At 57.5% G+C, this 25,503-nt stretch overlaps 4 protein-coding genes across 10 annotated transcripts in view; 2 read left to right on the top strand and 2 right to left on the bottom strand.

Moving 5' to 3' along the window:
* Positions 1-592: 592 nt before the first annotated feature.
* Positions 593-2,039, top strand: LOC146422489 (tyrosine-protein phosphatase non-receptor type 18-like). Its single transcript, XM_085046580.1, has 5 exons — positions 593-980; positions 1,221-1,276; positions 1,359-1,570; positions 1,645-1,719; positions 1,865-2,039. The coding sequence occupies exons 1-5, from the start codon at positions 930-932 to the stop codon at positions 1,930-1,932; spliced, it is 462 nt and encodes a 153-aa protein (XP_084902706.1). The 5' UTR covers positions 593-929; the 3' UTR covers positions 1,933-2,039.
* LOC146422488 (U3 small nucleolar ribonucleoprotein IMP4-like) lies at positions 1,989-9,617 on the bottom strand. Its single transcript, XM_085046522.1, has 10 exons — positions 9,501-9,617; positions 8,425-8,533; positions 6,593-6,676; positions 5,538-5,647; positions 4,461-4,593; positions 3,348-3,502; positions 2,678-2,772; positions 2,531-2,601; positions 2,301-2,440; positions 1,989-2,121 (listed from the first exon to the last, which is right to left on the bottom strand). The coding sequence occupies exons 1-9, from the start codon at positions 9,501-9,503 to the stop codon at positions 2,328-2,330; spliced, it is 873 nt and encodes a 290-aa protein (XP_084902648.1). The 5' UTR covers positions 9,504-9,617; the 3' UTR covers positions 1,989-2,121; positions 2,301-2,327.
* A 44-nt stretch (positions 9,618-9,661) lies between these two features.
* On the top strand, positions 9,662-14,686 carry LOC146422487 (vacuolar ATPase assembly protein VMA22-like). 7 transcript variants are annotated; one of them, XR_014848133.1, is made up of 9 exons: positions 9,663-9,792; positions 9,983-10,083; positions 10,905-11,008; positions 11,246-11,331; positions 12,748-12,879; positions 13,459-13,729; positions 14,361-14,428; positions 14,501-14,551; positions 14,634-14,686. XR_014848133.1 is itself a non-coding variant. In XM_085046536.1 (7 exons), exons 1-6 carry the CDS (start codon positions 9,714-9,716, stop codon positions 13,692-13,694), a joined length of 738 nt encoding a protein of 245 aa, XP_084902662.1. In that variant the 5' UTR covers positions 9,662-9,713; the 3' UTR covers positions 13,695-13,729; positions 14,480-14,686. The 7 variants fall into 7 exon arrangements, 2 of the variants coding, with proteins under 2 accessions (XP_084902662.1, XP_084902661.1); XR_014848135.1 differs by lacking the exons at positions 14,361-14,428; positions 14,501-14,551 and adding an exon at positions 14,480-14,500 and having other exon boundaries at positions 9,662-9,792; positions 14,552-14,686; XR_014848134.1 differs by lacking the exon at positions 14,361-14,428 and having other exon boundaries at positions 9,662-9,792; positions 14,429-14,551.
* Positions 14,687-14,802: 116 nt separating this feature from the next.
* LOC146422486 (ubiquitin-like modifier-activating enzyme 1) overlaps positions 14,803-25,503 on the bottom strand; it is a 51,715-nt gene continuing 41,014 nt past the window's right edge. The window contains exons 21-26 of the mRNA XM_085046606.1: positions 24,520-24,608; positions 22,522-22,614; positions 19,132-19,323; positions 18,020-18,121; positions 17,235-17,335; positions 14,803-15,134 (exon numbers count right to left, since the gene is read on the bottom strand). Coding sequence (XP_084902732.1) covers positions 14,999-15,134; positions 17,235-17,335; positions 18,020-18,121; positions 19,132-19,323; positions 22,522-22,614; positions 24,520-24,608 — 713 coding nt within the window. The 3' untranslated portion in view covers positions 14,803-14,998. The remainder of the gene's footprint in view (positions 15,135-17,234; positions 17,336-18,019; positions 18,122-19,131; positions 19,324-22,521; positions 22,615-24,519; positions 24,609-25,503) is intronic.

The following is a 25,503-nucleotide window of genomic DNA, read 5'->3' as shown; positions in this document are numbered from 1 at the left end:
AGCCTGGCCCCGCCCCTGCGTGACGTCACGAGGGCCATATGGGACCTTTAGGGCTGTATGGCTCCTCCTGCAGGACCCTATAGGAGCTCTATAGGGACACCGGGAGGCTTTAGGGGACCCTAAGGGTTCTATAGGTGTCCCCTGAAGAGCTTTAGGGGATCCTTAAGGTTCTATAGGAGCTCCCCTAAGAGCTTTAGGGGTCCCTGAAGGTTCTATAAGCACCCCAAAGAGTTTTAGGGGAACCTAAAGGTTCTACAGGCAACCCCTGAAGAGCTTTAGGGGATCCTAAAGGTTTTATAGGCACCCTGGAGAGCTTTAGGGGACCCTAAAGGTTCTACAGGCACCCCTAAAGAGCTTTAGGGCACTCTAAAGGTTCTATAGGCACCCTGGAGAGCTTTAGGAGACCCTAAAGGTTCTATAGGAGCTCCCAGAAGAGCTTTAGGGGACCCTGAAGGTTCTATAGGCACCCCTAAAGAGCTTTAGGGGACCCTAGAGGTTCTACAGGCAACCCCTGAAGAGCTTTAGGGGATCCTAAAGGTTCTATAAGCACCCCTGAAGAACTTTAGGGGATCCACGCAACACTGCAGTGACTATAGGATCCGTAAGAACCCTAAAAGGCTCTACAGGGGCTCTGGGGGGCTCTGAATGAGGCTCTATAGGGTCTATAGGGACCCCAAAAAGCCCCACAAAGCCCCTAAACAATCCTCCCAGACGCCACAGCACCTATAGGGACCCTCAGGGCCCTTCAGGATGCCCTAAAGGTGCCACAGGGACTCCCCAGGGGGGGTTTAGCCCCCCCAGCCCGGGCCCAGCCCAGGGGCGGAGCTCCCACCGGGGGAGGGAGGGGCTTGGGGACAGAAAAACCCCCCATGTCCCCTCCGTCCCCCCAGCACACCTGAGACCCCCCCGGAGCCGCCCAGGACCCCCCGATGGCAGCTCCGCCGCCCCCCGGCCACCTCAGCCTGGCGCGCGGGGTGCAGGTGAGGAGGGGACAGGGAGCTCGGTGACACCGCAGGGACTCTGGGGGGACAGCCCGGCGCTCAGGGCCATCCGGGGCGGGGTGGGGGCACGAGGGCGGCTGCGACACTTCCTGCCCGCCGAAAAGGGAAGTGACAGAAGGGACCCGGCTGGCCTGGGGGGGTCCCCGAGAGGTTGGGGGGTCGCGGGAGCTCCGGTAGCCTCCACTCGGGGGGCTCCGGGTGACCCCCTGCCCTCCCCAGTCCCCCCTGTACCAGGACGCTGTCGCCCGGCGGGCTCTGCGGCCCACGCTGCTCAGGTGAGTCCTGGGGATGGGGACAGGTGACCCGGACAGGTGACCCGGATCGGGGGTCCTTCCCCTCTCCTCTGTCACCCCCCAGGAGCGTTTCGGTGCCAGCAGAGCCCCCCGCGCCCCCCGCCATGGATGTCACCTACGCCGTGGTCAACAAGCCCCGCCGAGGGGGAGGAGCCTCGGGGAGAAGCCCCGCCCCCTCTGACCGAGACCACGCCCCTTTCGGGCGAGACTCCGCCCCCTCGGGCACGTGCTCGCTGCCGGGGAGCCCCGTGCGCCGCCCCTCCCCCAGCCCGGCGGGTGAGTTGGGGTGACCTGGGGGGATTTTTGGGGGTCCCAAAACTGGAGATTTCTGACCCCAAATCCTCCCTCAGGCTCCCCCAGACCCACTGACGGTGCCTACGAGGTGGTGACCCCCACCACGGAGCCTGCCAGTGGTCCCTGCCTCGGTGAGCATGGGGGTCCTGGGGGGGGTTTGGGGGGCTCTGGTGTCCGGTGGGGTTCAGGAGGGACATCATCCCCCCACACTGACTGTCCCCTTGTCCCCTCCAGGGTTTAATTTCCCTCCATGACTGTCCCCTTGTCCCCTGCCAGGGTTTAATTTCCGCATCGGGAAGCCCAAAGGGCCGCGGGACCCCCCGGCTGAGTGGTCCAGGGTGTGAGAGGGGAAGCTGACCACCCCAGCCCAGACTCTGACCGCTCCTCGCAGAGCCCAAAATACCCAAAAAACAGATTTATTCTTACAAATAAAAACTGATTTCCTGCCAGACCCACACGTGCCTGGGGAGGGGGCTCAGGGGGGTCCCTGGCTACCCACTCCAGGTGGGTCCCACCTGCCTGGGGGGTCTCAGGTGGGTGATTTGGGGGGTCCTAGGTGATCTGGAGGGTCCTGGGGGTCCCAGGTGGGTGATTTGGGGGGTCCTGGGGGTCCCAGGTCGGTGGTTTGGAGGGTCCTGGGGGTCCCAGGTGGGTGATTTGGAGGGTCCTGGGGGTCCCAGGTGGGTGATTTGGGGGGTCCTGGGGGTCCCAGGCGGGTGATTTGGGGGGTCCGGGGGGCTCAGGTGGCACTGAGCAGGTGGCGCTTGGCGGCGGTGGCAGTGTAAGGGTGCCAGCGCCACTCCACGTCGGCGGCGTCACCCTGCTCCAGCGTGCCCAGGCGGATCAGGTAGGCTGGAAAAAGGGACACGGGGGGGGTTGGGGACAGCTGGGGACACCCCGGGACACCCGTTAGGGGCGTTGGGGACAGCTGGGGACACTCACGGCGCAGCTGGAACCGCGGTCCCACCTCCTCCAGCTCCACCGTCCTCCCCTTGCGCCGGTAAGTGTGGTTCCTGTGGGGAGGGAGTGTCACAAGGGGGGCTGGCAGGGGGGTCTGGCCCTGTCCCCGTGTCCCCAAGCGTCACCCACCGCACTAGGATGACGTCATCCTCGTTGGCGAATGTCACCACGCGGCGGCTGTCGGGGCGAGGGACGGGGAAGAGGTGCTTCAGGATGGTTCCCACCTGGGGGTGAAAGGGACGCAGGGGTCAGCCCAGCCCTGGGACCTCCTGTGTCACCCCACGGTGTCCCCATTGTCCCCTAGTGTCCCCATTTCCCATTCAGTGTCCCCATCGCCCCCCCAGTGTCCCCATTGCTCCCCCATTGTCCCCACTGCCCCCCCAATGTCCCCACTGTCCCCCCAGTGTCCCCATTTCCCACTCAATGTCCCCATTGCTCCCCAGTGTCCCCATTTCCCATTCAGTGTCCTTATTTCCCAGTATCCCCACTGCCCCCCATGTCCCCATTTCCCAGCCAGTGTCCCCACTGTCCCCCCAGTGTCCCCATTTCCCAATCAGTGTCCCTCCCCTGCAGTGTCCCACTGCCCCCCAGTGTCCCCTGCCCCCCATGTCCCCATTTCCCACTCAGTATCCCCACTGCCCCCAGTGTCCCTATTGCCCCCAGTGTCCCCATTGCCCCCATGTCCCCTCACTCCCCAGTGCCTCCCAGCAATTCCCCCGCATCCCCTCACACCCCCCAGCTGTGTCCCCCTTTGTCCCCCGGCTGTCCCCACTGTCCCCAGCTGTCCCCCTGGCCATACCCTCTGTCCGAGAGCGGAGTCCAGCCGCAGCAGCAGCAGGTGGGGGGCAGCCAGGGGGGCTCCCCCGAGCCCCCCGACCTCCTGCCGCAGCACCGCCCCGCTCAGCGTGAAGAACGCCGTGGGGCCGTGGGGCAGGTGGGACACCGTCAGCCCGTCTGGGGGCGGGGCTTGGTCAGGCCACGCCCCCAAACAGACCACACCCCTTTTGTAGAGCCACACCCAGTTTTGCATTGACCACACCCATTCCTATAAGCCACACCCCCTGCGAGGAGACCACACCCCCAAAAGGGAACATCCCAATCTCTGACCCCACCTTTTCCCTCCAAGCCCCGCCCATTATTCAAATCCTACTAACCCCGCCCACTTACTTCCCCACCTTTCCCCTACAAGCCCCACCCATTATGCAAATCCTACTAGCCCCACCCCCTTCCTGGCCCCACCCACTTCCCCCCACCTTTTGCCCCCAAGCCCCACCCATTATTCAAATACTATTAGCCCCACCCACTTCCCACCGATCCCCTCCAAGCCCCGCCCATTATTCAAATCATATTAGCCCCACCCCTTCCTGGCCCCACCCACTTCCTCCCCCACCTTCTCCCTCCAAGCTCCACCCATGATTCAATTCCTGGCCCCACCCATTCCCTCCAAGCTCCACCCATTATTCAAATTCTATTACTCCCATCATTTCCTCCCCTACCTTTTCCCTCCAAGCCCCACCCATGATTCAAATCCTATTAGTCCCACCCCCTCCTGCCACCACCCATTCCCTCCAAGCCCCACCCATTATTCAAATTCTATTAGTCCCACCCATTTCCTCCCCACCTTTTCCCTCCAAGCCCCACCCATTATTCAATTCCTACTAGCTCCACCCTTTCCTGGCCCCACCCACTTCATCCCCACCATTCCCTCCAAGCCCCACCCATTATTCAAATCCTATTAGTCCCACCCATTTCCTCCCCACCTTTTCCCTCCAAGCCCCACCCATGATTCAAATCTGACAAGCCCCACCCACTTCTTTCTCCACCCTTTCCCTCCAAGCTCCACCCATTATTCAAATCCTCCAAGCCCCACCCCTTCCCGGCCCCACCCCTTTCCCCCATCCCCCGCACTGACCAGGCCTCCCGCGGGTCTCGTGCACCACCAGCAGGTCAGTGACCCCCGCTGCCCGGCAGGCTCCCACCAGCGCGCCCAGCTCGGCGCGGCCGCGGTTCATCCGCCGCGCCCCGGGGAACAGCAGGCACAGCTCCTGAGGGGGCGGGGTCAGGGGACACGCCCACCGCGCGGGGACACGCCCACTGAGTGTCCCACCCGCTCAGCGTTGTGTCCCCAAAGTCACCTTTTTGTGTCACCCCAAATCCCCCATGTCTCCCTCTTTGTGCTCCATAAAACAGGGACACGCCCACCCCAGGCCCCGCCCCTTTCACCCAAATTTGGGAGCCACGCCCACACCCAGACCACGCCCACAAACAGCCCAGCTCCAGCAAAGCCCCGTGGGGTGGGGGCAACTAAGCCCCGCCCACTTTTCAGGCCACGCCCAGCCCCAAAGCCACGCCCCTGTTAGGGTATTCACAGGGGGTGGGGTCAGGGTGGTTAATTAGGCCACGCCCACTGCCCCACCCACTCCAGAGCCTCACCCAGCACAGGCCACGCCCACCAGACCACACCCAGAAGAGGCAATGCCCACCTGGCCACACCCACGATCCCATCCAGGTCAGGCCACGCCCTCCTGGCCACACCCATCTCAGGTCACGCCCACCCGACCACACCCACTACCACACCCAGAACAGGCCACGCCCACCACCCCACCCAGAACATGCCACGCCCCACCCCCTGACCACACCCACCACCCCACCCAGAAGAGCTCACGCCCACTGTCACACCCAGAACAGGCCACGCCCACCAGATCATATCCACAACAGGCCACACCCACCATGCCCCACCCACTACACCACCCAGAACATGCCACGCCCACCCAGCCACACCCACCCGGCCACACCCATCGCCCCACCCAGATCAGGCCACGCCCACCCGACCACACCCACAGTCACACCCAGAACAGGCCACGCCCAGCCGGCCCCACCTACTGCCCCACCCAGATCAGACCACGCCCATCCCCAGAACATGCCACACTCACCCGGCCACACCCACCGCCCCACCCAGCTCAGGCCACACCCACCCAGCCACACCCACCTTGGCGAAGAGCCGCAGGCGGGCGCTGGGGTCGCGCGACGTTGTCACCATCACCTTGGGCGGCTCCAGCCCCGCCCACCTGTACTCGTCATCATGGCTGCTGGCAGCGTCTGGGGGAGGGGCTTGCTCAGGCCACGCCCCTTCCCATCCCAGCCCCGCCCACCGCGGCCCCGCCCACGCTGGTTTGGGGACATTGGGGACAATTGTGTGACTCACTTCTCAGGGAAAATGGATCAAATTTGTGTGTATTGATGTAAATTCCTCCTCTTTTTGGGGTGAATTTAATCTTATTTGGGGAGGAATTAAAAACCCAAATATAATCTGGGGGGAAATGTGGGAAATTTGATCCTAAATCTGAGATCAGCTGCTTTTTTGGGGTGGTTACACCTGGTTTTGGGGGGTAACTCCACTCCCCACGATTTGGGGTTTTTCTCCACAATTTGGTGTCCCACTCCCCACAATTTGGGGTTTTTCTCCCCATTTTGGGGTCCCACTCCCCACAGTTTGGGGTTTTTCCCCCCAGTCTGGGTTTTTTCCCCCCAATTTGGGTTTTTTCTCCCCAATTTGGGTTTTTTCTCCCCAATTTGGGGTCCCATTCCCCACAATTGGGGGTTTTTCTCCCCAATTTGGGGTTTTCCTCCCCAATTTGGGGTTTTTCTCCCCAATTTGGGGTCCCACTCCCCATAATTTGGAGTTTTTCCCCCCAATTTGGGGTTTTTCTCCCCAGTTTGGGGTTTTTCTCCCCATTTTGGGGTCCCACTCTCCCCAGTTTGGGATTTTTCTCCCCAATTTGGGGTCCCACTCACCACAATTTGAGGTTTTTCTCCCCAATTCGGGGTTTTCCTCCCCAATTTGGGGTTTTCCTCCCCCCAGTTTGGGGTTTTTCTCCCCAGTTTGGTGTTCTTCTCCCCAATTTGAGGTCCCACTCCACACAATTTGGGGTTTTTCTCCCCAATTCGGGGGTCCCACTCTCCCCAATTTGGGGTTTTTCTCCCCAGTTTGGGATTTTTCTCCCCAATTCGGGGTTTTCCTCCCCAATTTGGGGTCCCACTCACCCCCCGGCGCATCGAAATCAAACTCCAGCTCCTTCTGCAGTGCCAGTGCTTCGTGCCGCAGCTCGGTGGGCAGCAGGCGATTCTCTGGGGGGAGAGAAAAACCCCAAATCACCCCATTTCAAACACCCCGGACCCTAAATACACCCCCAGCCCCAAATAAACCCCACAGCAACCCAAATCCTCCACCTCAACCCCTTTTTTAACAACCTCAACCATCACCAAATCCCCTCAAATTCCCTTTTATCACCCAAACCCTCATTTAGCTCCCCAAACCCCTTTTAACAACACCTTAAACCCTTTTTAACAACATCTTAAACCCATTTTAACAACTTCAAACATCATCCAGGACCACCAAACCACCTTATTTCAAACACCCCAGACCCTAAATACACCCCCAGCCCCAAATAAACCCCAAATCCTCCACCTGAACCCCTTTTAACAACCTCAAACATCATCCAGAACCCCCAAATCACCCCATTTCAAACATTTCAAACTCCATTTCAAACTCCCCAGACCCTAAATACACCCCCAGCCCCAAATGAACCCCAAATCCTCCACCTGAACCCCTTTTTAACAACCTCAAACATTACCAAATTCCCTCAAATTCCTTTTAATCTCCCAAACTCTCATGTATCTCCCCAAACCCCCTTTAACACCACCTGAACCCTTCCCAAATCCCCTTTAAACCCCCAAAATTCCTCCCAGCTCCTCTTTACTGCCTCTTTTATCCTTTTTCTCCTCCCAACCCCTCTTTTATCCCCTTTTTTTCCTCTTTTATCCCTTTTTCATCCCCTTTTTCCCCTCCCAACCCCTATTTCATCCCTTTTCCCCTCTCCCAACCCCTATTTTATCTCTTTCATCCTTTTTTTCTTCTCCCAATCCCTCTTTCATCCCCTTTTTTCCTCTTTTATCCCTTTTTCCTTCTCCCAACCCCTCTTTTATTCCCTTTTTCCCTCTTTCATCCGCTTTTCCCTCTCCCAGCCCCTCTTTTATTCATTTTTCCCTCTCCCAACCCCTTTTCTCCTCCCAACCCCTCTTTTACCCCCTTTTCCCCTCCCAACCACTTTTTTTATCCCCTTTTCCCCTCCCAACCCATCTTTCATCCCTTTTTCCCTTTTCCAACCCCTCTTTTATCCCCTTTTTCTCCTCTTTTCTCCCCTTTTTCTTCTCTCAACCATCTTTTATCCCCTTTTTCCCTCTCCCAACCCCTTTTTTATCCCCTTTTCTCTCTCCCAACCCCTCTTTCATCCCCTTTTTTCCTCTTTTATCCCTTTTTCCCTCTCCCAACTCCTCTTTTATCCCCTTTTCCCCCCTTTCATCCCCTTTTTCCCCTCCCAACCCCTATTTCATCCCTTTTTCCCTCTCCCAACCCCTCTTTTATGCCTTTTTTCCTCTTTTATCCCTTTTTCCCTCTCCCAACCCATCTTTCATCCCTTTTTCCCCTCCCAAACCCTCTTTTATCCCCCTTTTCTCTCTCCCAACCCCTCTTTTCTCCGTTTTTCTCCTCATTTATTCCTTTTTCCCTCTCCCAACCCCTCTTTTATCCCCTTTTTTCTGTTTTATCCCTTTTTTATCCCCTTTTTCCCTTTCCCAACCTCTCTTTTATCCCCTTTTTCCCTCTCCTAACCCCTTTCATCCCTTTTTCCCCTCTTTAATCCCTTTTTCCCTCTCCCAACCCCTTTCATCCCTTTTTCCCTCTTTAATCCCTTTTTCCCTCTCCCAACCCCTATTTCATCCCTTTTTTTCCTTTTTTATCCCTTTTTCATCCCCTTTTTCCCTCTCCCAACCCCTAATTTCTCTCTTTCATCCCATTTTTCCCCTTTTTCCCGTACCTTCCAGCGCCCTCCTCAGGCTCTCCTTCCTCTCCTGCTGCCGCCGCTGCTGCTGCTCCCGAGCTCTTCGCTGCAGGTACTCCCGGCGCTCCCGGGCCTGCCGGCGCAGCTGCGACACCAGGGGACAGCGGTGACATCGGGGGGGACAGCGGTGACACCGGGGGAGACAGCGGTGACATCGGGGGGGACAGCGGTGACATCGGGGGGACATCGGGGGACACATGGCGGGGGATGTGGGGAAGGGACAGCGAGAGATGGGAGGGATGTGGGACACGATTGAGGGTCTGAAGAGGGATTAGAGGAGTCACCGAGCGATGTGACAGAGGGGACACGGAGAGGGACAGCGGTGACACTGAGGGACACATGGCAGGGAACGTGGGAAAAAACCCATTGTGGGGACAGCGAGAGATGGGAGGGATGTGGGACACGATTGAGGCGCTGAAGGGGGATTAGAGGAGTCATTGAGGGGTGTGACACAGAGGGAACATGGCGAGGGACAGCGGTGACATCGGGGGACACGTGAGGGGACAGCGGTGACACCGGGGGGGACACGGGGGGACATCGGGGGACATATGGCGGGGATGTGGGGAAGGGACAGAGAGAGATGGGAGGGATGAGGGACACGATTGAGGGTCTGGAGGGGGATTAGAGGAGTCACTGAGGGATGTGGGACAGAGGGGACACATGAGGGGGACAGCGGTGACATTGAGGGTCGCCAGGTGAAGCGTGAGGGAAACATGAGGGGAATGTGGCGAAGGGACAGCGAGAGTTGGGAGGGATGTGGGACACGATAGAGGCGCTGAAGGGGGATTAGAGGAGCCATTGAGGGATGTGACAATGACACAGAGGGGACACGGCGGGGGACAGCGGTGACATCGAGATGAAGCGTGAGGGACACATGAGGGGGATGTGGGGAAAAACCCGTTGTGGGGACAGCGAGGGATGTGGGACACGATTGAGGCCCAGGAGGGGGTTAGAGGAGCCCTAGAGGGATGTGACACAGAGGGGACACGCCGCGACACGAGGCGCACAGCACAACCCGAAGCCCCAGCGCCCCCAGACCCAAACCTCCTCACCATGGCCGCTCCGCTCCTCTCCCCACACGCCGGCACCTCCCAGCACCGCCGCCTCCCATTGGCCGACCGCCGGCTGACCAATCGCAGCGCGCGGTGCTGCCGGAAGGGGCGGGAAACGCTGCCCTGCCCTCACTCAAGATGGCGGCGGCTCGGCCTCAGCCCATAGCGCTGCCTGCCCTCAACGAAGCCCCGCCTCCCGCCTTTTCGCGCGCGATGATTGGTCGAGAAGCCGCGAGGTCGGTTCCTATTGGACGAGGCGGGGGCAGGCCTGAGGCCGCGGCGGCGATGGACGGTGAGGGAGCGATGAGGGAGCGATGAGGGGCGCCGAGGGTTCGAGGGGTTTTTGGGGTTTTTTTGGGGTTTCCGGGTGGTTTTTGGGGTCTCCGGGGGCTCGGGTGACAGCAGGGGAAGCTGTGGCGGTCTCTGGGCGGGGGGCGCGGCGGTTTTGGTGGCAGTTGGGGTCCTGAGCGGTGTCCCCGCAGGGTCGCTGTCGCTGTCGCTGGACTCGGCGGCGCTGGAGGTGATGGAGGCGCTGGAGGTGCTGCAGCAGCGCCGGGAGGAGCTGGAGAGGCAGCTGCGGCAGGTGAGGGGACACGGGGACACGGTGGGGACACCACGGGGACACGATGGGGACACACACCGCCCTTGGGGACACGATGGGGACACCATGGGGACACACAGCACTCCTCATGGGGATACGGGGGACAAGGGGACACGATGGGGACACTCAACTCTCATGGGGACACAGGTGCCACCTGCCACAGGGACACACCTGGCGAGTGTCACCCAGCACAGGGATGTGCCAACCGCATGGGGACACACCTGGGGACAGTCACCTGCTGTGGGGACCTGCCTGGGGACAGTCACCGCCCTCTGTCCCCCTCAATGACCCCATGTCCCCTTGTGTCCCTCCAGGGGTGGCTGTCCTTGTCCAGTGTCCCCAGTGTCCCTGCAGGGGTGGCTGTCCCCGTGCTGTGTCCCCAGTGTCCCCGCTGTCCCCACAGGGCTGGCTGTCCCCATTGTACCCAATGTCCCTGCAGGGCTGGTTGTCCCTGTAGTGTCCCCAATGTCCCTGCAGGGCTGGCTGTCCCCGTGCTGTGTCCCCACTGTCCCTGATGTCCCCGCAGGGCTGGCTGTCCCTGTAGTGTCCCCAATGTCCCTGCAGGGGTGGCTGTCCCCATGCTGTGTCCCCATTGTCCCTGATGTCCCCAGTGTCCCCGCAGGGCTGGCTGTCCCTGTAGTGTCCCCAATGTCCCCACTGTCCCTGCAGGGCTGGCTGTCCCTGTGCAGGGCTGGCTGTCCCTGTGCTGTATCCCCATTGTCCCCAATGTCCTCGCAGGGGTGGCTGTCCCTGTAGTGTCCCCAGTGTCCCCAGTGTCCCCAATGTCCCCGCTGTCCCCGCAGGGCTGGCTGTCCCTGGCTCAGGCCCGCTACTCGCTGGGATGTCACCGCGTCTCGTCCCTGCAGTACGGAGCCACCATGGTGCCCCGAGTGCGTGTGTGCCACAGGTGGGGTGACAGTGGGGACACTGGGAGGGCCATGGGGACATCGGGGACACTGGGAGGGCCATGGGGACACTGGGAGGGCCACGGGGACATCGGGGACACTGCAGGGATGTCCCCAGAGGTGACACGGCGGTGACACTGCTGTCCCCAATGGCATCAAGGGAGGGTTAAGGGTGTCAGGGAGGTGACAAAGGGACACCGGGGGATGGCAGTGCCACCGTGTACCCGTGTCACCCCCAGGCAGGACGCAGAGGGACGTCTCCACTTCGAGGAGGTGCCTGGAGCGGGAGGTGACACCGAGGACACCCAGGAGGGGGGAAATGACGGTGAGGAAGGGATGGGGTGACACTTTTGGGGTCCTGTGGGTGGTTGGGGTCCCCAGGATGTCACCCGTGGGTGCTGGGGGCATTTTTGGGGTTCTGGGGTCATTTTTGGGGTCCCCAGGATGTCCCCTGTGGGTGCTGGGGTCATTTTTGGTGTCCCCAGAATGTCATCCATGGGTGCTGGGGGGAATTTGGGGTCTCCAGGATGTCACCCGTGGGTTCTGGGGGCATTTTTGGGGTTCAGGAGATGTCACCCATGGGTGCTGGGGGCAGATTTGGGGTCCCCAGGATGTCACCCATGGGTGCTGAGGGGATTTGGGGTGCTGGGGAGGTTCCTGGGGTATTTTTTGGGGTCCCCAGGATGTCCCCTGTGGCTGCTGGGGGCATTTTTGGGGTCCCCAGGATGTCACCCATGGGTGCTGGGGGCAGATTTGGGGTCTCCAGGGGTTATTTTTGGGGTCCCCAGGATGTCCCCTGTGGCTGCTGGGGGCATTTTTGGTGTCCCCAGGATGTCACCCATGGGTGCTGGGGGGGATTTGGGGTCCTGGAGGTGTTCCTGGGTTAATTTTTGGGGTTCCTGGCTTATTTTTTGGGGCCCCTAGGTTATTTTTGGGGTGTTCCTGGTTATTTTTTGGGGTCCCAGGATTATTTTTTGGGGTCCCTGGGTTATTTTTTGGGGCTCCTGGGTTATTTTTGGAGGTTCCTGTGTCATTTTTTGAGGTTCCTGTGTCATTTTTTGGGGCTCCTGGGTTATTTTAGGGGTTCCAGGGTTATTTTTTGAGGTTCCTGTATAATTTTTTGTGTTCCTGGATTATTTTTTGGGGCTCCAGGGTTATTTTTTGAGGTTCCTGTGTAATTTTTGGTGTTCCTGGATTATTTTTTGGGGCTCCAGGGTTATTTTTTGGGGCTCCAGGGTTATTTTTTGGGGTTCCTGTGTAATTTTTGGTGTTCCTGGATTATTTTTTGGGGCCCCTAGGTTATTTTTGGAGTTTTCCTGGTTATTTTTTGGCGTCCCTGGGTTATTTTTTGGGGTTCCTGATTTATTTTTTGGGGTTCTTCGGGTATTTTTTGGGGTCCCTGGGTTATTTTTTGGGGTTCCTGTGTTACTTTTGGGGCTCCTGGGTTATGTTTTGAGGCTCCTGGGTAATTTTTTGGGGTTTCTGGGTTATTTTTGGGGTCCCCAGGATGTCACCCATGGGTGCTGAGGGGGATTTGGGGTTCCTGGCTTATTTTTTGGGGTCCCTGAGTCATTTTAGAGGTTCCTGGCTTATTTTTTAGGGGTTCCAGGGTTATTTTTTGGGGTGTTTGGGTTATTTTCGGGTTATTTTTTGAGGCTCCTGTGTCATTTTTGGGGTTCCTGCGTCATTTTTGGGGTTCCTGTGTCATTTTTGGGGTTCCCTGACCTCTCCCTGTCCCCAGGGCTGCGGCAGCGCCGAGGACCCCCAGAGAAGGGAGGATCACCTCCCCCCAGGTCACCCCCAGACCCCCTGGGCTGGTTTGGGGTCCTGGTGCCCCCGAGTCTGCGGCAGGCCCAGGGAAGCTTCCAGAAGGGTGAGGAACTGGGGAAACTGGGAGGAACTGGGAGGAACTGGGAGGAACTGGGATGAACTGGGAGGAACTGGAAGGAACTGGGACAAAGTGGGACAAAGTGGGACAAACTGGGACGAATTGGGAGGAACTGGAAGGAACTGGGACAAACTGGAAGGAACTGGGAGGAACTGGGAGAAACTGGGAGGAACTGGGACAAACTGGAAGGAACTGGGATGAACTGGGAGGAACTGGGAGGAACTGGGAGCAACTGGGACAAACTGGGAGGAACTGGGAGAAACTGGAAGGAACTGGGACAAACTGGAACAAACTGGGAGAAACTGGGAGGAACTGGGACAAACTGGGAGGAACTGGGATGAACTGGGAGGAACTGGGATGAACTGGGAGAAACTGGGACGAACTGGGAGGAACTAACTGGGACAAACTGGGAGGAACTGGGAGGATCCAAACCGATCCATTTAGGAATATCCCAAATCTGGGAAAAAAATGAAGAATTCCCCCAGAATTGGGGAAGTCCCAAAGGAGGTGACATCCTTGTCCCCACCGGTGTCCTGACCCTCCCGGTGTCCCCTCTGTCCCCAGGGGTGACGCTGGCAGTGGAGGTGGCCGAGCTCCAGGCCGCCGTGGAAGCTGCGGCCACGCGGTACCGGAAACTCCTGCGGCAGAAATGTCACCTGGCTGGGGACAGCGGGGACAGCCAGACCCTCATGGGGACAGCTGGGGACAGCCAGACCCCCACGGGGACAGCTGGGGACGGCCAGAGCAGAGGGGACAGCGAGGGTGACACGGCGAGCGCAGGGGATGCAGTGACAGCGTGACACGAGTGCTGAGGACACCGAGGACACGAGTGCAGGTGACACTGGGGACACTGGGGGTGACACTGTGGTGACACTGTGACTTATGGGGGCACACATGGGTGACACTGTGACCCACAGGGGGACATGAGGACACATGTGGGTGACACCCTGACCCATGGGGACACACATGGGTGACACTGTGGGACACGTGGGTGACACAGAGACCCACAGGGACACAGGGGGACACTGTGGGTGACACAGAGACCCATGGGGACACTGTGGGTGACACTGTGACCCACAGGGGGACACATGTGGGTGACACTGAGACCCATGGGGACACACATGGTTGACACCGTGATCCATGGGGACACTGTGGGACACATGTGGGTGACACAGAGACCCATGGGGACACAAGGGGACACTGTGGGTGACACCATGACCCACAGGGACACAGGTGACACTGTGGGACACATGGGGGTGACACCATGACCCATGGGGACACACATGGGTGACACTGTGACCCATGGGGACACAGGGGGACACTGTGGGTGACACCGTGACCCATGGGGACAGTGTGGGTGACACCATGACCCATGGGGACACACATGGGTGACACCATGACCCATGGGGACACACATGGGTGACAGTGACCCACAGGTGACACAAGGCCACGCTGACCCTTCACAGGTGACACAGCTGCCACCAGCAACATGACACCCTCCCCGTGGGTGACACCAAGTCCCCAAGGACTGCAGGTGACACCAAGGACGTCACAGGGGACACCGAGCACCTGAACGACCCGACAGGTGACACTGAGGACGTCACAGGTGACACCGAACACCTGAACGACCCGACAAGTGACACTGAGGATGTCACAGGTGACACCGAGCACCTGAACGACCCAACAGGTGACACTGAGCACCTGAGCAACCCAACAAGGTGACACCGATGACGCCGCAGGTGACACCGAGTGGGATCCCCCCGTGTCCCCAATAAAGCCACCACGGTGCCCCAACCTGCCATCTCAGGGCCATTTGTCACCTCCGTCACGTGCCAACCACGCGTCCCTTTGTCCCCGTTTGTCCGCGTTTGTCCCCGTCTGTCACCGCACTCAGGCGTCACACGTCCCTCTGCCAAGGTCTATGTTTATTGGGCGGGACCCTGGCCCCGCCCCCCACACCCCTCCCCCACCCGAGGGGGCGGGGCCGACACGACAACGACTATGGGGGAGGGGAGGTGGGCGTGGCCGAGAGAGAAGGGGGCGTGGCCTGTGCGGCGGGGGGCGTGTCCCGCGGGGAGGGGGCGTGGCCGGGGCGCGGCGCCCCCTAGCGGATGGTGTAGCGCACGTAGGGCACCTCGATGTCGGCGTCGCTGTCGTCGTTGCAGCAGAGCTCGAACACGAGCGCCTTGACGTGGCGGCCCAGCTTCTTCTTGGACACCCGCGTGACGATCTCCGTCATCCTGGGGGGACACGGGGGGGACAGTCACCGTGGGGGGACAGGGCAGGGACACATGACGTGATCTCTGTCATCCTGGGGGGACACGGGGGGGACAGTCACCGTGGGGGGACATGGCAGGGACACAGAGCGTGATTTGTCACCATGGGGGGACAGGGCAGGGACACAGAGCGTGATTTGTCACCATGGGGGGACATGGGAAATGATCTCTGTCATCCTGCGGGGACAAGGGGGACACAGAACGTGATTTGTCACCTTCAGGAACAGCGCAGGGACATGGGACATGATCTCAGTCACCCTGAGGGGACATGGCAGGGACACAGAGCATGATTTGTCACCATGGGGGGACAGGGCAGGGACACAGAGTGTGATTTGTCACCATGGGTGGGCATGGGACATGAGCTCTGTCATCTTGCAGGGACAGGGGGGACATGTGGGGTGATTTGTCACCCTGGAGGAACAGGGCAGGGACACAGAGTGTGATTTGTCACCATGGGGGGACAGGGCAGGGACACACACCGTGATTTGTCACCCTGGAGGGACATGGGAGGATGTGGTGGAGACAAGGGACATGATCTCCGTCATCCTGCGGGGACAGGGCAGGGACACAAGGCATGGTTTGTCACCCTGGAGGGACATGGCAGGGACACAGAGTGTGATTTGTCACCCTGGAGGGACAGGGCAGGGACACGGGGCATGATTTGTCACCATGGAGGGACATGGGAAATTATCTCCGTCATCCTGCGGGGACAGGGGGGTGATCTGTCACCCTGGGGGGACAGGGCAGGGATACAGAGTGTGATTTGTCACCGGGGGGGGGACAGGGCAGGGACACAAGGCATGGTTTGTCACCATGGAGGGACATGGGACATGATCTCTGTCATCCTGCGGGGACGGGGGGGGGGATTTGTCACCCTCGGGGACAGGGCAGGGACACAAAAAGGCATGGTTTGTCAGTATGGGGGGACAGGGCAGGGGCACAGAGCGTGATTTGTCACCGGGGGGGACATGGGGGGTGATTTGTCACCATGGGGGGGACAAGGCAGGGACACAGAGCGTGATTTGTCACCATGGGGGGGACAAGGCAGGGACACAGAGCGTGATTTGTCACCATGGGGGGACATGGGACATGAGCTCAGTCATCCTGTGGGGACAGAGGGGGACATGGGGAGGACACCTGGCATGATTTGTCACCATGGGGGGACATGGCAGGGACACAGAGCGCGATTTGTCACCCTGGAGGGACATGGGACATGAGCTCTGTCATCCTGGGGGACATGAGGGGACATGGAGCATGATGGGTCACCCTGCAGGGACATGGCAGGGACACAATCTGTCACTGTGAAGGCCAGGAGGGGACACAGCAAGGACACACACCGTGACCTCTGTCACCCTGGGGGGACAGCGGGGACAATGGCAGTGCCAGGCCACCCTGACCCTGGGGACAGCACCCAGACGCGTTGGGGACAAACCATGGCTGTGTCGCCCCCTGGGACAAACCTCCCATCCTCCCCCACGGGATGTGTCCCCTCCCCGGTGTCCCCAGTGTCCCCAGGTGTCCCCCGGTGTCCCCAGTATCTCCAGGTGTCCCCCAGTGTCCCCAGTGTCCCCAGGTGTCCTCAGGTGTCCCCAGTGTCCCCAGGTGTCCCCCGGTGTCCCCCAGGTGTCCCCAGTGTCCCCAGATGTCCCCAGGTGTCCCCAATATCTCCAGGTGTCCCCAGTGTCCCCAAGTGTTCCCAGTGTCCCCAGTGTCCCCAAGTGTCCCCAGGTGTCCCCAGCTATCTCCAGGTGTCCCCAGGTGTCCCCAGTATCCCCAGTGTCCCCCAGTGTCCCCAGTGTCCCCAGGTGTCCCCAATGTCCCCCAGGTGTCCCCAGGTGTCCCCAGTGTTCCCCAGTATCTCCAAGTGTCCCCCAGTGTCCCCAGGTGTCCCCAGTGTTTCCAAGTGTCCCCAGGTGTCCCCAAGTGTCCCCAGGTGTCCCCAGTGTCCCCAAGTGTCCCCAGTATCTCCAGGTGTCCTCAGATGTCCCCAGTGTCCCCAGTGTCCCCAGGTGTCCCCAGGTGTCCCCAATGTCCCCAAGTGTCCCCAGTGTCCCCAAGCCGTACGGTTGGTCGTGGCGCTCGCGCAGCTTGGCGGCCGGCATGAAGAAGGAGTAGAGCATGGACACGCCCTGGGACAGCATGGTGATCTCCAGCCGGTGCTCCTTCTGTGCCAGGGGACAACGGGGGGTCAGCAGGGGACACACGGCACCCCCGCGGCCTTGGGGACATCGCGGCCACCGAGGGGACATCGCCTGCCGCCCCCTCCTGGTGCCACTCGGGGTTGGGGTCACTCGAGTGACCGCAGCCCGCCGTGGGGACGTCACTGTCCACCCTCTGCGGCTCTGTGCGTTGGGGTCCCTCAGCTGTCCCCAAGGCCACCCCTCCCTGTCCCTCCCAGTGTCTCCCAGTACATCCCAGTCCCTCCCAGTTCCTTCCCAGTTTTCTCCCAGTCCCTCCCAGTCCATTCCCAGTCCCTCCCAGTCTCTCCCAGTCCATTCTGTCCTTCCCAGTCTCTCCCAGTTCCCTCCCAGTTCTCTCCCACTCCCTTCCAGTCCATTCCCAGTCCCTCCCAGTCTCTCCCAGTCCATTCTGTCCTTCCCAGTCTCTCCCAGTTCCTTCCCAGTCCCCTCCCAGTTCCTGCCAGTCCTTCCCAGTCCCCTCCCACTCCCTCCCAGTTCATTCCAGTCCATTCCCAGTTCCTCCCAGTCCCTCTCCAGTCTCTCCCAGATCCAGTCCTTCCCAGTTCCTTTCCAGTCCCTCCTAGTTCCCTCCCAATCCCTCCCAGTCCTTCCCAGTTCTCTCCCACTCCCTCCCAGTCCATCCCAGTCCATCCCAGTCCCTCCCAGTACCTTGAAGTAGGCGAGGAACTGCCGCAGGGTCATCTCCTGTCCGTCAGGCTGCAGCCCCTGCACCTCGAACCTGTCCCACAGCGTCCACTCCACCTCGTAGTACTGCGGACAAGGGGACAGTCAGGGACACCAGGGGGGACAGGGACACCCAGGGGGACAGTCAGGGACACCAGGGGGGACAGGGACACCCAGGGGGTGACAGGGACACCCAGGGGGTGACAGGGACACCAGGGGTGACAGTTAGGGCCACCAGGGGTGACAATTAGGGTCACAAGAGGTGGACAGTCAGAGACACTCAGGGGTGACAGGGTCAGAAGAGGTGGACAGTCAGGGCCACCAGGGGAGACAGTCAGGGCCACAAGAGGGGGACAGCCAGGGTCACCAGGGGGTGACAGTCAGGGCCACCGAGGGGTGACAGTTAGGGTCACAAGAGGGGGACAGCCAGGGTCACAAGAGGGGTGACAATCAGGGCCACCAAGGGGTGACAGGGTCACAAGAGGGGGACGGTTAGGGATCAGGGTCAAGGTCAGGGTCAGGGACGGTCAGGGTCACAGAACCATCCTGGAGGTGAAGCCCACCCACCCCTCAGTGTCCCCATCTGTGACCCCAAACCCCTCCTGGCAGCAAATCCCACCCTGTGAGACCCCAAAGATCACCCCAAACCCCTCCTGGCACCCAATCCAACCCTCCCAGACCCCAAAGATCGCCCCAAACCCCTCCTGGCAGCAAATCCCACCCTGAAAGACCCCAAACCCCTCCTGTCAGCCCTCCACTCTCCCAGACCCCAAACCTCACCCCAAACCCCTCCTGGGAGGGAAGCCCCACCCTGTAAGACCCCAAACATGACCCTAAACCCCTCCTGTCACCCCTCCAACCCTCCCAGACCCCAAACATGACCCCAAACCCCTCCTGGCAGCAAATCCCACCCTGTAACACCCCAAACATCACCCCAAACCCCTCCTAGCAGCAAATCCCACCCTATAACACCCCAAACCCCTCCTGTCACCAAATCTCACCCTTTAACACCCCAAAGATCACCCCAAACCCCTCCTGTCACCCAATCCAACCCTCCCAAACCCCAAAGATCACCCCAAACCCCCCCATAGCCCCACCTTGTTGCGGGGGCAGGCGAGGGGCTCGGAGAAGCCGACGAAGGGCAGCGCCAGGTTGAGGAAAGCGTTCTTGTAGGAGCTGAGGCGGCGGTGGCCCTGCACCAGCTTGTACAGCTCCAGGCACGCCAGACCCACCACGGCCGCCGTCGTCGTGGCGATGGCCGGGATGATCTTCCCCGCGATCAGCTTGCTCTGGGGGACAGAAAAAATAATTTAAAAATTTTGTATGATTTTAGTCCGAAAGGTTCTGTTTGTCTTTACACCAGAAAAGGAATTTTAGGTTTCTTTCCAGGGTTTTGTTCTAGCAGGTGAGGTCTGGTGGAGTCAGGGTGTGAATAGACTGGGAGGAACCCAAAAATGAAGGTAAAAGATAAAGATAAGATAAAGATTGATAAAGATAAAAATAAGATAAAATAACCCAAAGCCATTGTGGCGATGGCTGGGATGATCTTCCCCGCGATCAGCTTGCTCTGGGGGGGCAGAAAAAATAATTTAAAAATTTTGTATAGTTTTAGTCCGAAAGTTCTGTTTGTCTTGTTGGTCTTTATCCCAAAAAAAGGAATTTTAGGTTTATTTCCAGGGTGTTGTTCTAGCAGGTGAGGTCTCGTGGACTCAGTGTATTAACAGACTGGGAGGAACCCAAAGATAAAGGTAAAAGATAAGGATCAATAAAGATAAAAATAAGATAAAGTAACCCAAAGCTGTTGTGGGATGATCTTCCCCGCGATCAGCTTGCTCTGAAAATGGGGGAAAAGATACAAGTTTAAAAATTTTTTTAAAAATTTGAAAATTTGGTGTGACTTTAGTCCGAAAGTTCTGTTGGTCTTGTAGGTCTTTATCCCAAAAAAACGAATTTTAGGTTTTTTTTCAGGGTTTTGTTCTAGCAGGTGAGGTCTGGTGGACTCAGCACGTCAACAGATTGGGAGGAACCCAAAGATGAAGGTAAAAAATAAAGATAAAAATAAGATAAAGATAAAGATAAGATAAAATAACCCAAAGCCATCGTGGCGATGGCTGGGATGATCTTCCCCGCGATCAGCTTGCTCTGGGGGGCAGAAAAAATAATTTAAAAATTTTGTATGATTTTAGTCCGAAAGTTGTGTTTGTCTTTATCCCAAAAAAAGTTTCTTTCCAGGGTGTTGTTCTAGCAGGTGAGGTCTGGTGGACTCAGCATATTAACAGATTGGGAGGAGTCCAAAAATAAAGGTTAAAGATAAAGACAGAGAAATATAAATAAAAATAAAGACAAGATAAAGTAACCCAAAGCCATCGTGGCGATGGCCGGGATGATCTTCCCTGTGATTAGTTTGCTCTAAAAATAGGGGAAAAGGGTTTAGGGTGAGGGGAAATGGCCCCACTGAGTGCTCTGAGGGTCCTCAGGAGGGATCTGCAGGCTCTGGATGGGCCCTGGAGGTTTTGTAGGCCCTACATGAAGGGATGATTTTCCCCACTATCAGTTTGCCCTAAAAATGGGGAAAAGGGTTTAGGGTGAGGGGAAATGACCCCACAGAGGGCTCTGAGGGTCCTCAGGAGGGATTTGGAGCCCCATAGGCCCCAGATGGGCCCTGGAGGTGGTGTAGGCCTCACAGAGGGCTCTGAGGGGCCTTAGCAGGTATTTGCAACCCCACATGAAGGGATGATCTTCCCTGTAATCAGTTTGCTCTAAAAATGGGAAAAAGGGTTTAGGGTGAGGGGAAATGACCCCACTGAGGGCCCTGAGGGTCCTCAGGAGAGATTTGCAGCCCCATAGGCCCCAGATGGGCCCTGGAGGTGGTGTAGGCCTCACAGAGTGCTCTGAGGGGCCTCAGGAGGGATTTGCAACCCCACATGAAGGGATGATCTTCCCCGCTATCAGTTTGCTCTAAAAATGGGGGAAAATGGGTTAGGGTGAAGGGAAATGACCCCACTGAGGGCCCTGAGGGTCCTCAGGAGAGATTTGCAGCCCCACCAGGCCCTGGAGGTGATGTAGGCCTCATGGAGTGCTCTGAGGGGCCTCAGGGCCAATAGGCCCTGGAGGTTTTGTAGGCCCTGCACACCCCAGGATGATCTTCCCTGCAATCAGTTTGCTCTAAAAATGGGGGAAAAGGGTTTAGGGTGAGGGGAAATGGCCCCACTGAGGGTCCTGAGGGTCTTTGGGGGGCTGCAGGCCCCATAGGCCCTGGAGGTTTTGTAGGACTCCCCCAGAACCAATAATACCCCATAAAAACCCCAATAACACCCTGTAGTACTCACATTACCCCATAAAACCCCCAATACACGCCATAAAAATCCCACTAACAACTCACAGCCTCCACAACACCCAGAACACACCATAAAAACCCCAGTAACACCCATAGCATCCGTAATATCCCATAAAAACCCAAATAAAACCTCAGAGCAGCTATAATACTCCATGAAAACCTCAGGAACACACCACAGCATCCATAATACTCCATGAAAACCCCAATAACATGCATAATACCCCATAAAAACCCCAGTAACACCTCAAAGCACCCTTAATACTCCATAAAAACCCCAATAACACCTCAGAGCAACCATAATACCCCAAAAACCCCCAAATAACATCCACAACACCCCATAAAAACCCCAATAACAACCCCCAGCACCCACAACACCCCACAAAAACCCCATAAAAACCCCCTTAACAGCCATAACACCCCATAAAAACCCCAATAACACCCCCCAGAACCCCCAGCACCCCACAAAAACCCCATTAACACCCATAACACCCCATAAAACCCCCAATAACATCCATAATATCCCATAAAAGCCCCAATAAAACCCCCCAGCACCCACAACACCCCATAAAAACTCCAATAACACCCCACAGCACCCACAACACCCCACAAAAAACCCATAAAAACCCCGTAAAAACCCCAATAACAGCCATAATACCCCATAAAAACCCCAATAACACCCCATGACACCGCATAAAAACCCCAATAAAACCTCAGAGCAACCATAATACTCCATAAAACCTCCAGTAACACCTCAAAGCACACCTAATACCCCATAAAAACCTCAACAATACCTCAGAGCACCTATAATACCCCATAAAAACCCACGTAACACCCATAACACCCTATAAAAACTCCAATAACAGCCATAACACCCCATGAAAACCCCAATAACACCCCATGAAAACCCCAATAACACCCCCCAGCACTCATAATGCCCCATAAAAACCACAATAAAACCTCAGAGCAACCATAATAATCCATAAAAATCCACATAATACCCGATAAAAACTTCAATAACACCTCAGAGCACCCCTAACACCCCATAAAAACCCCATAAAAACCCCAATTACACCCCATAGCACCCCCAGCACCCCACAAAAACCCCATAAAACCCCACAAAAACCCCATAAAATCCCCTAAAACCCCTCACCTTGTGGCGGTCGGCCGGGGGGATGTCGTAGTTCTCTGCCCTCAGGTTGGAAGCAGCGACAATGAAATCCATGTGGAAGTTGGTGTCATCGTCCTGGGGACAGCCAGGGGGTCAGGGGACAGTCAGAGGGGACAAGGGGACAGCCAGGAGGGTCAGGGGACATCCAGAGGGGTCAGAGGACAGCCTGGGGGGTCATTGGGGCACCCAGGGGACAGCCAGGGGGTCAGGGGACAGTCAGAGGGGACAAGGGGACAGCCAGGGGGGTCAGGGGACATCCAGGGGACAGCCAGGGGGGTGAGGGGACAGCCAGAGGGGACAAGGGACAGCCAGTGGGGTCAGGGGACATCCAGCACGGTCAGGGAGCAGCCAGGGGGGTCAGGGGACAGCCTGGGGGGTCATTGGGGCACCCAGGGGACAGCCAGGGGGGACAAGGGACAACCAGGGGGGTCATTGGGGCACCCAGGGGACACCCAGGGGGGTCAGGGACACTCAGTGAGTGGATTTTGGGAACTGGGAGTGGATTTTGGGGTCTGGGAGGGAATTTTGGGGTCTGGGAATGGATTTTGGGGTCTGGGAGGGGTTTTGGGGGATTTGGAAGTGGATTTTGGGGGTCTGGAAATGGATTTTGGGGAAGCAGAAGTAGATTTTGGGGGTCTGGGAGGGAATTTTGGGAAGTGGGAGGGGATTTAGGGAACTGGGAGTGGATTTTGGGGAACTGGGAGTGGATTTTGGGGGTCTAGGAGGGGATTTTGGGGGTCTGAGAATGGATTTTGGGGGTCTGGGAATAAATTCTTGGGGTCTGGGAATGAACTTTTGGGGTCAGGGAATGGATTTTGGGGGTCCTGGAATTGATTTTTGGGGTCTGGGATTGGATTTAGGCAATTTGGAAGTGGATTTTGGGGAACTGGGAGTGGATTTTGGGGTCTGGGAAGGAATTTGTGGGGTCTGGGAATGGATTTAGGGGTCCTGGAGGGAATTTTGGGGTCTGGGAGGGAATTTTGGCGTCCTGAAGGGGATTTTTGTGGTCCTGAAGGGGAATTTAGGGGTCCTGGAGGGGATTTTGGGATCCTGAAGGGTATTTTTGGGGTCCTGGAGGGGATTTAGGGGTCCTGAAGGGGATTTTTGGGGTCCTGAAGGAGATTTTTGGGGTCCTGAAGGGGATTTTGGGGTCTTGAAGGGGATTTTTGGGGTCCTGAAGTGAATTTAGGGGTCCTGAAGGGAATTTTTGGGGTCCTGAAGTGAATTTCGGGGTCCTGAAGGGGTTTTTTGGGGTCCTGAAGGGGATTTTGGGGTCCTGAAGGGGAATTTTGGGGTCCTGAAGGGGAATTTAGGGGTCCTGAAGGGGATTTTGGGGTCCTGAAGGAGATTTTTGTGGTCCTGAAGGGGAATTTAGGGGTCCTGGAAGGAATTTTGGGGTCCTGAAGGGGAATTTCGGGGTCCTGAAGGGGATTTTGGGGTCCTGAAGGGGATTTTTGGTGTCCTGAAGGAGATTTTTGGGGTCCTGGAAGGAATTTTGGGGTCCTGAAGGGAATTTTGGGGTCTGGGAGGGAATTTTGGTGTCGTGAAGGAGATTTTTGGTGTCCTGAAGGGGATTTTGGGATCCTGAAGGAGATTTTTGGTGTCCTGAAGGGGATTTTGGGATCCTGAAGGGGATTTTTGGGGTCCTGGAGGGGATTTTGGGGTCCTGAAGGGGATTTTTGGTGTCCTGAAGGAGATTTTTGGGGTCCTGAAGGGGAATTTAGGGGTCCTGAAGGGGATTTTGGGGTCCTGGAGGGGATTTTTGGGGTCCTGGAGGGGATTTAGGGGTCCTGAAGGGAATTTTGGGGTCTGGGAGGGAATTTCGGGGTCCTGAAGGGGATTTTTGGGGTCCTGAAGGGGATTTTTGGGGTCCTGAAGGGGAATTTAGGGGTCCTGAAGGGGATTTTTGGGGTCCTGAAGGGGATTTTTGGGGTCCTGGAGTCGATTTAGGGGTCTCAGGGGGTCGGGGGCAGCACCAACCTTCTCGAAGTCGATGGGGAACATGCGGAATCCTGGCAGCTCCTCGGGGCTGGGCAGAGCTGCCTTCAGCTCCTCCAGGCGCCCGTCGTCTGCGGGGTGGGCAGGGCATGTGTGGGACCCCAAAAATCCTCAGGGCACCCCCAAGAGACCTCACAGAACCCGTGGGACCCCAAAAAACGTCACAGCACCCCCAAAAAACCTCACAGAACCCCAAAAAAAACCTCACAGAACCCCCCAAAACCTCACAGAACCGTTAGGAACCCAAAAAACCTCACAGAACCCCCAAACAACTCACAGAACCCCCAAAAAACCTCACAGAACCCCCCAAAACCTCACAGAACCGTTAGGAACCCAAAAAACCTCACAGAACCCCAAAAAACCTTACAGAACCTGTGGGATCCCCAGGAAACCTTACAGAACCTGTGGGATCTCAAAAAACCTCACAGAACCTGGGGGATCCCCAAAAAACATCACAGCACCCCCAAAAACCTCACAGAACTGTTAGGAACCAAAAAAAACTTTACAGAACTCATGGGATCCCCAGGAAACCTCACAGAACCCATGGGATCCCCAAAAAACCTTACAGAACTCCTAAAAACCTCATAGAACCCGTGGAATCCCAAGAAAATCTCACAGAACCCGTGGGATCCCAAAAACTTCACAGTACCCCAAAAAACCTCACAGAACCAGTGAGACCCCAAAAAATTTCACAGAATCTGTGGAATCCCCCAAAATCCTCACAGCTTCCCGAAAAAACCCCACAGAACCCATGAGATCCCAAAAAAACTTTACAGAATCCCTAAAAACCTCATAGAACCCGTGGGATCCCAAAAAACCCCACAGCAGCCCCAAAAACCTCACAGAAACTGTGGGACCCCAAAAAACCTCACAGAACACCCAATAACCTCACAGAACCTGTGGGATCCCAAAAAACCTTACAGAACCCCTAAAAATCCTCACAGAACCCTGGGGATCCCAAAAAAC

This window comes from Lichenostomus cassidix, unplaced genomic scaffold (assembly GCF_008360975.1).
Source record: "Lichenostomus cassidix isolate B80296 unplaced genomic scaffold, HeHo_3.0 HiC_scaffold_40, whole genome shotgun sequence".
Lineage (NCBI taxonomy): Eukaryota > Metazoa > Chordata > Aves > Passeriformes > Meliphagidae > Lichenostomus > Lichenostomus cassidix.
This window is presented reverse-complemented; position numbering and strand designations above follow the sequence as displayed.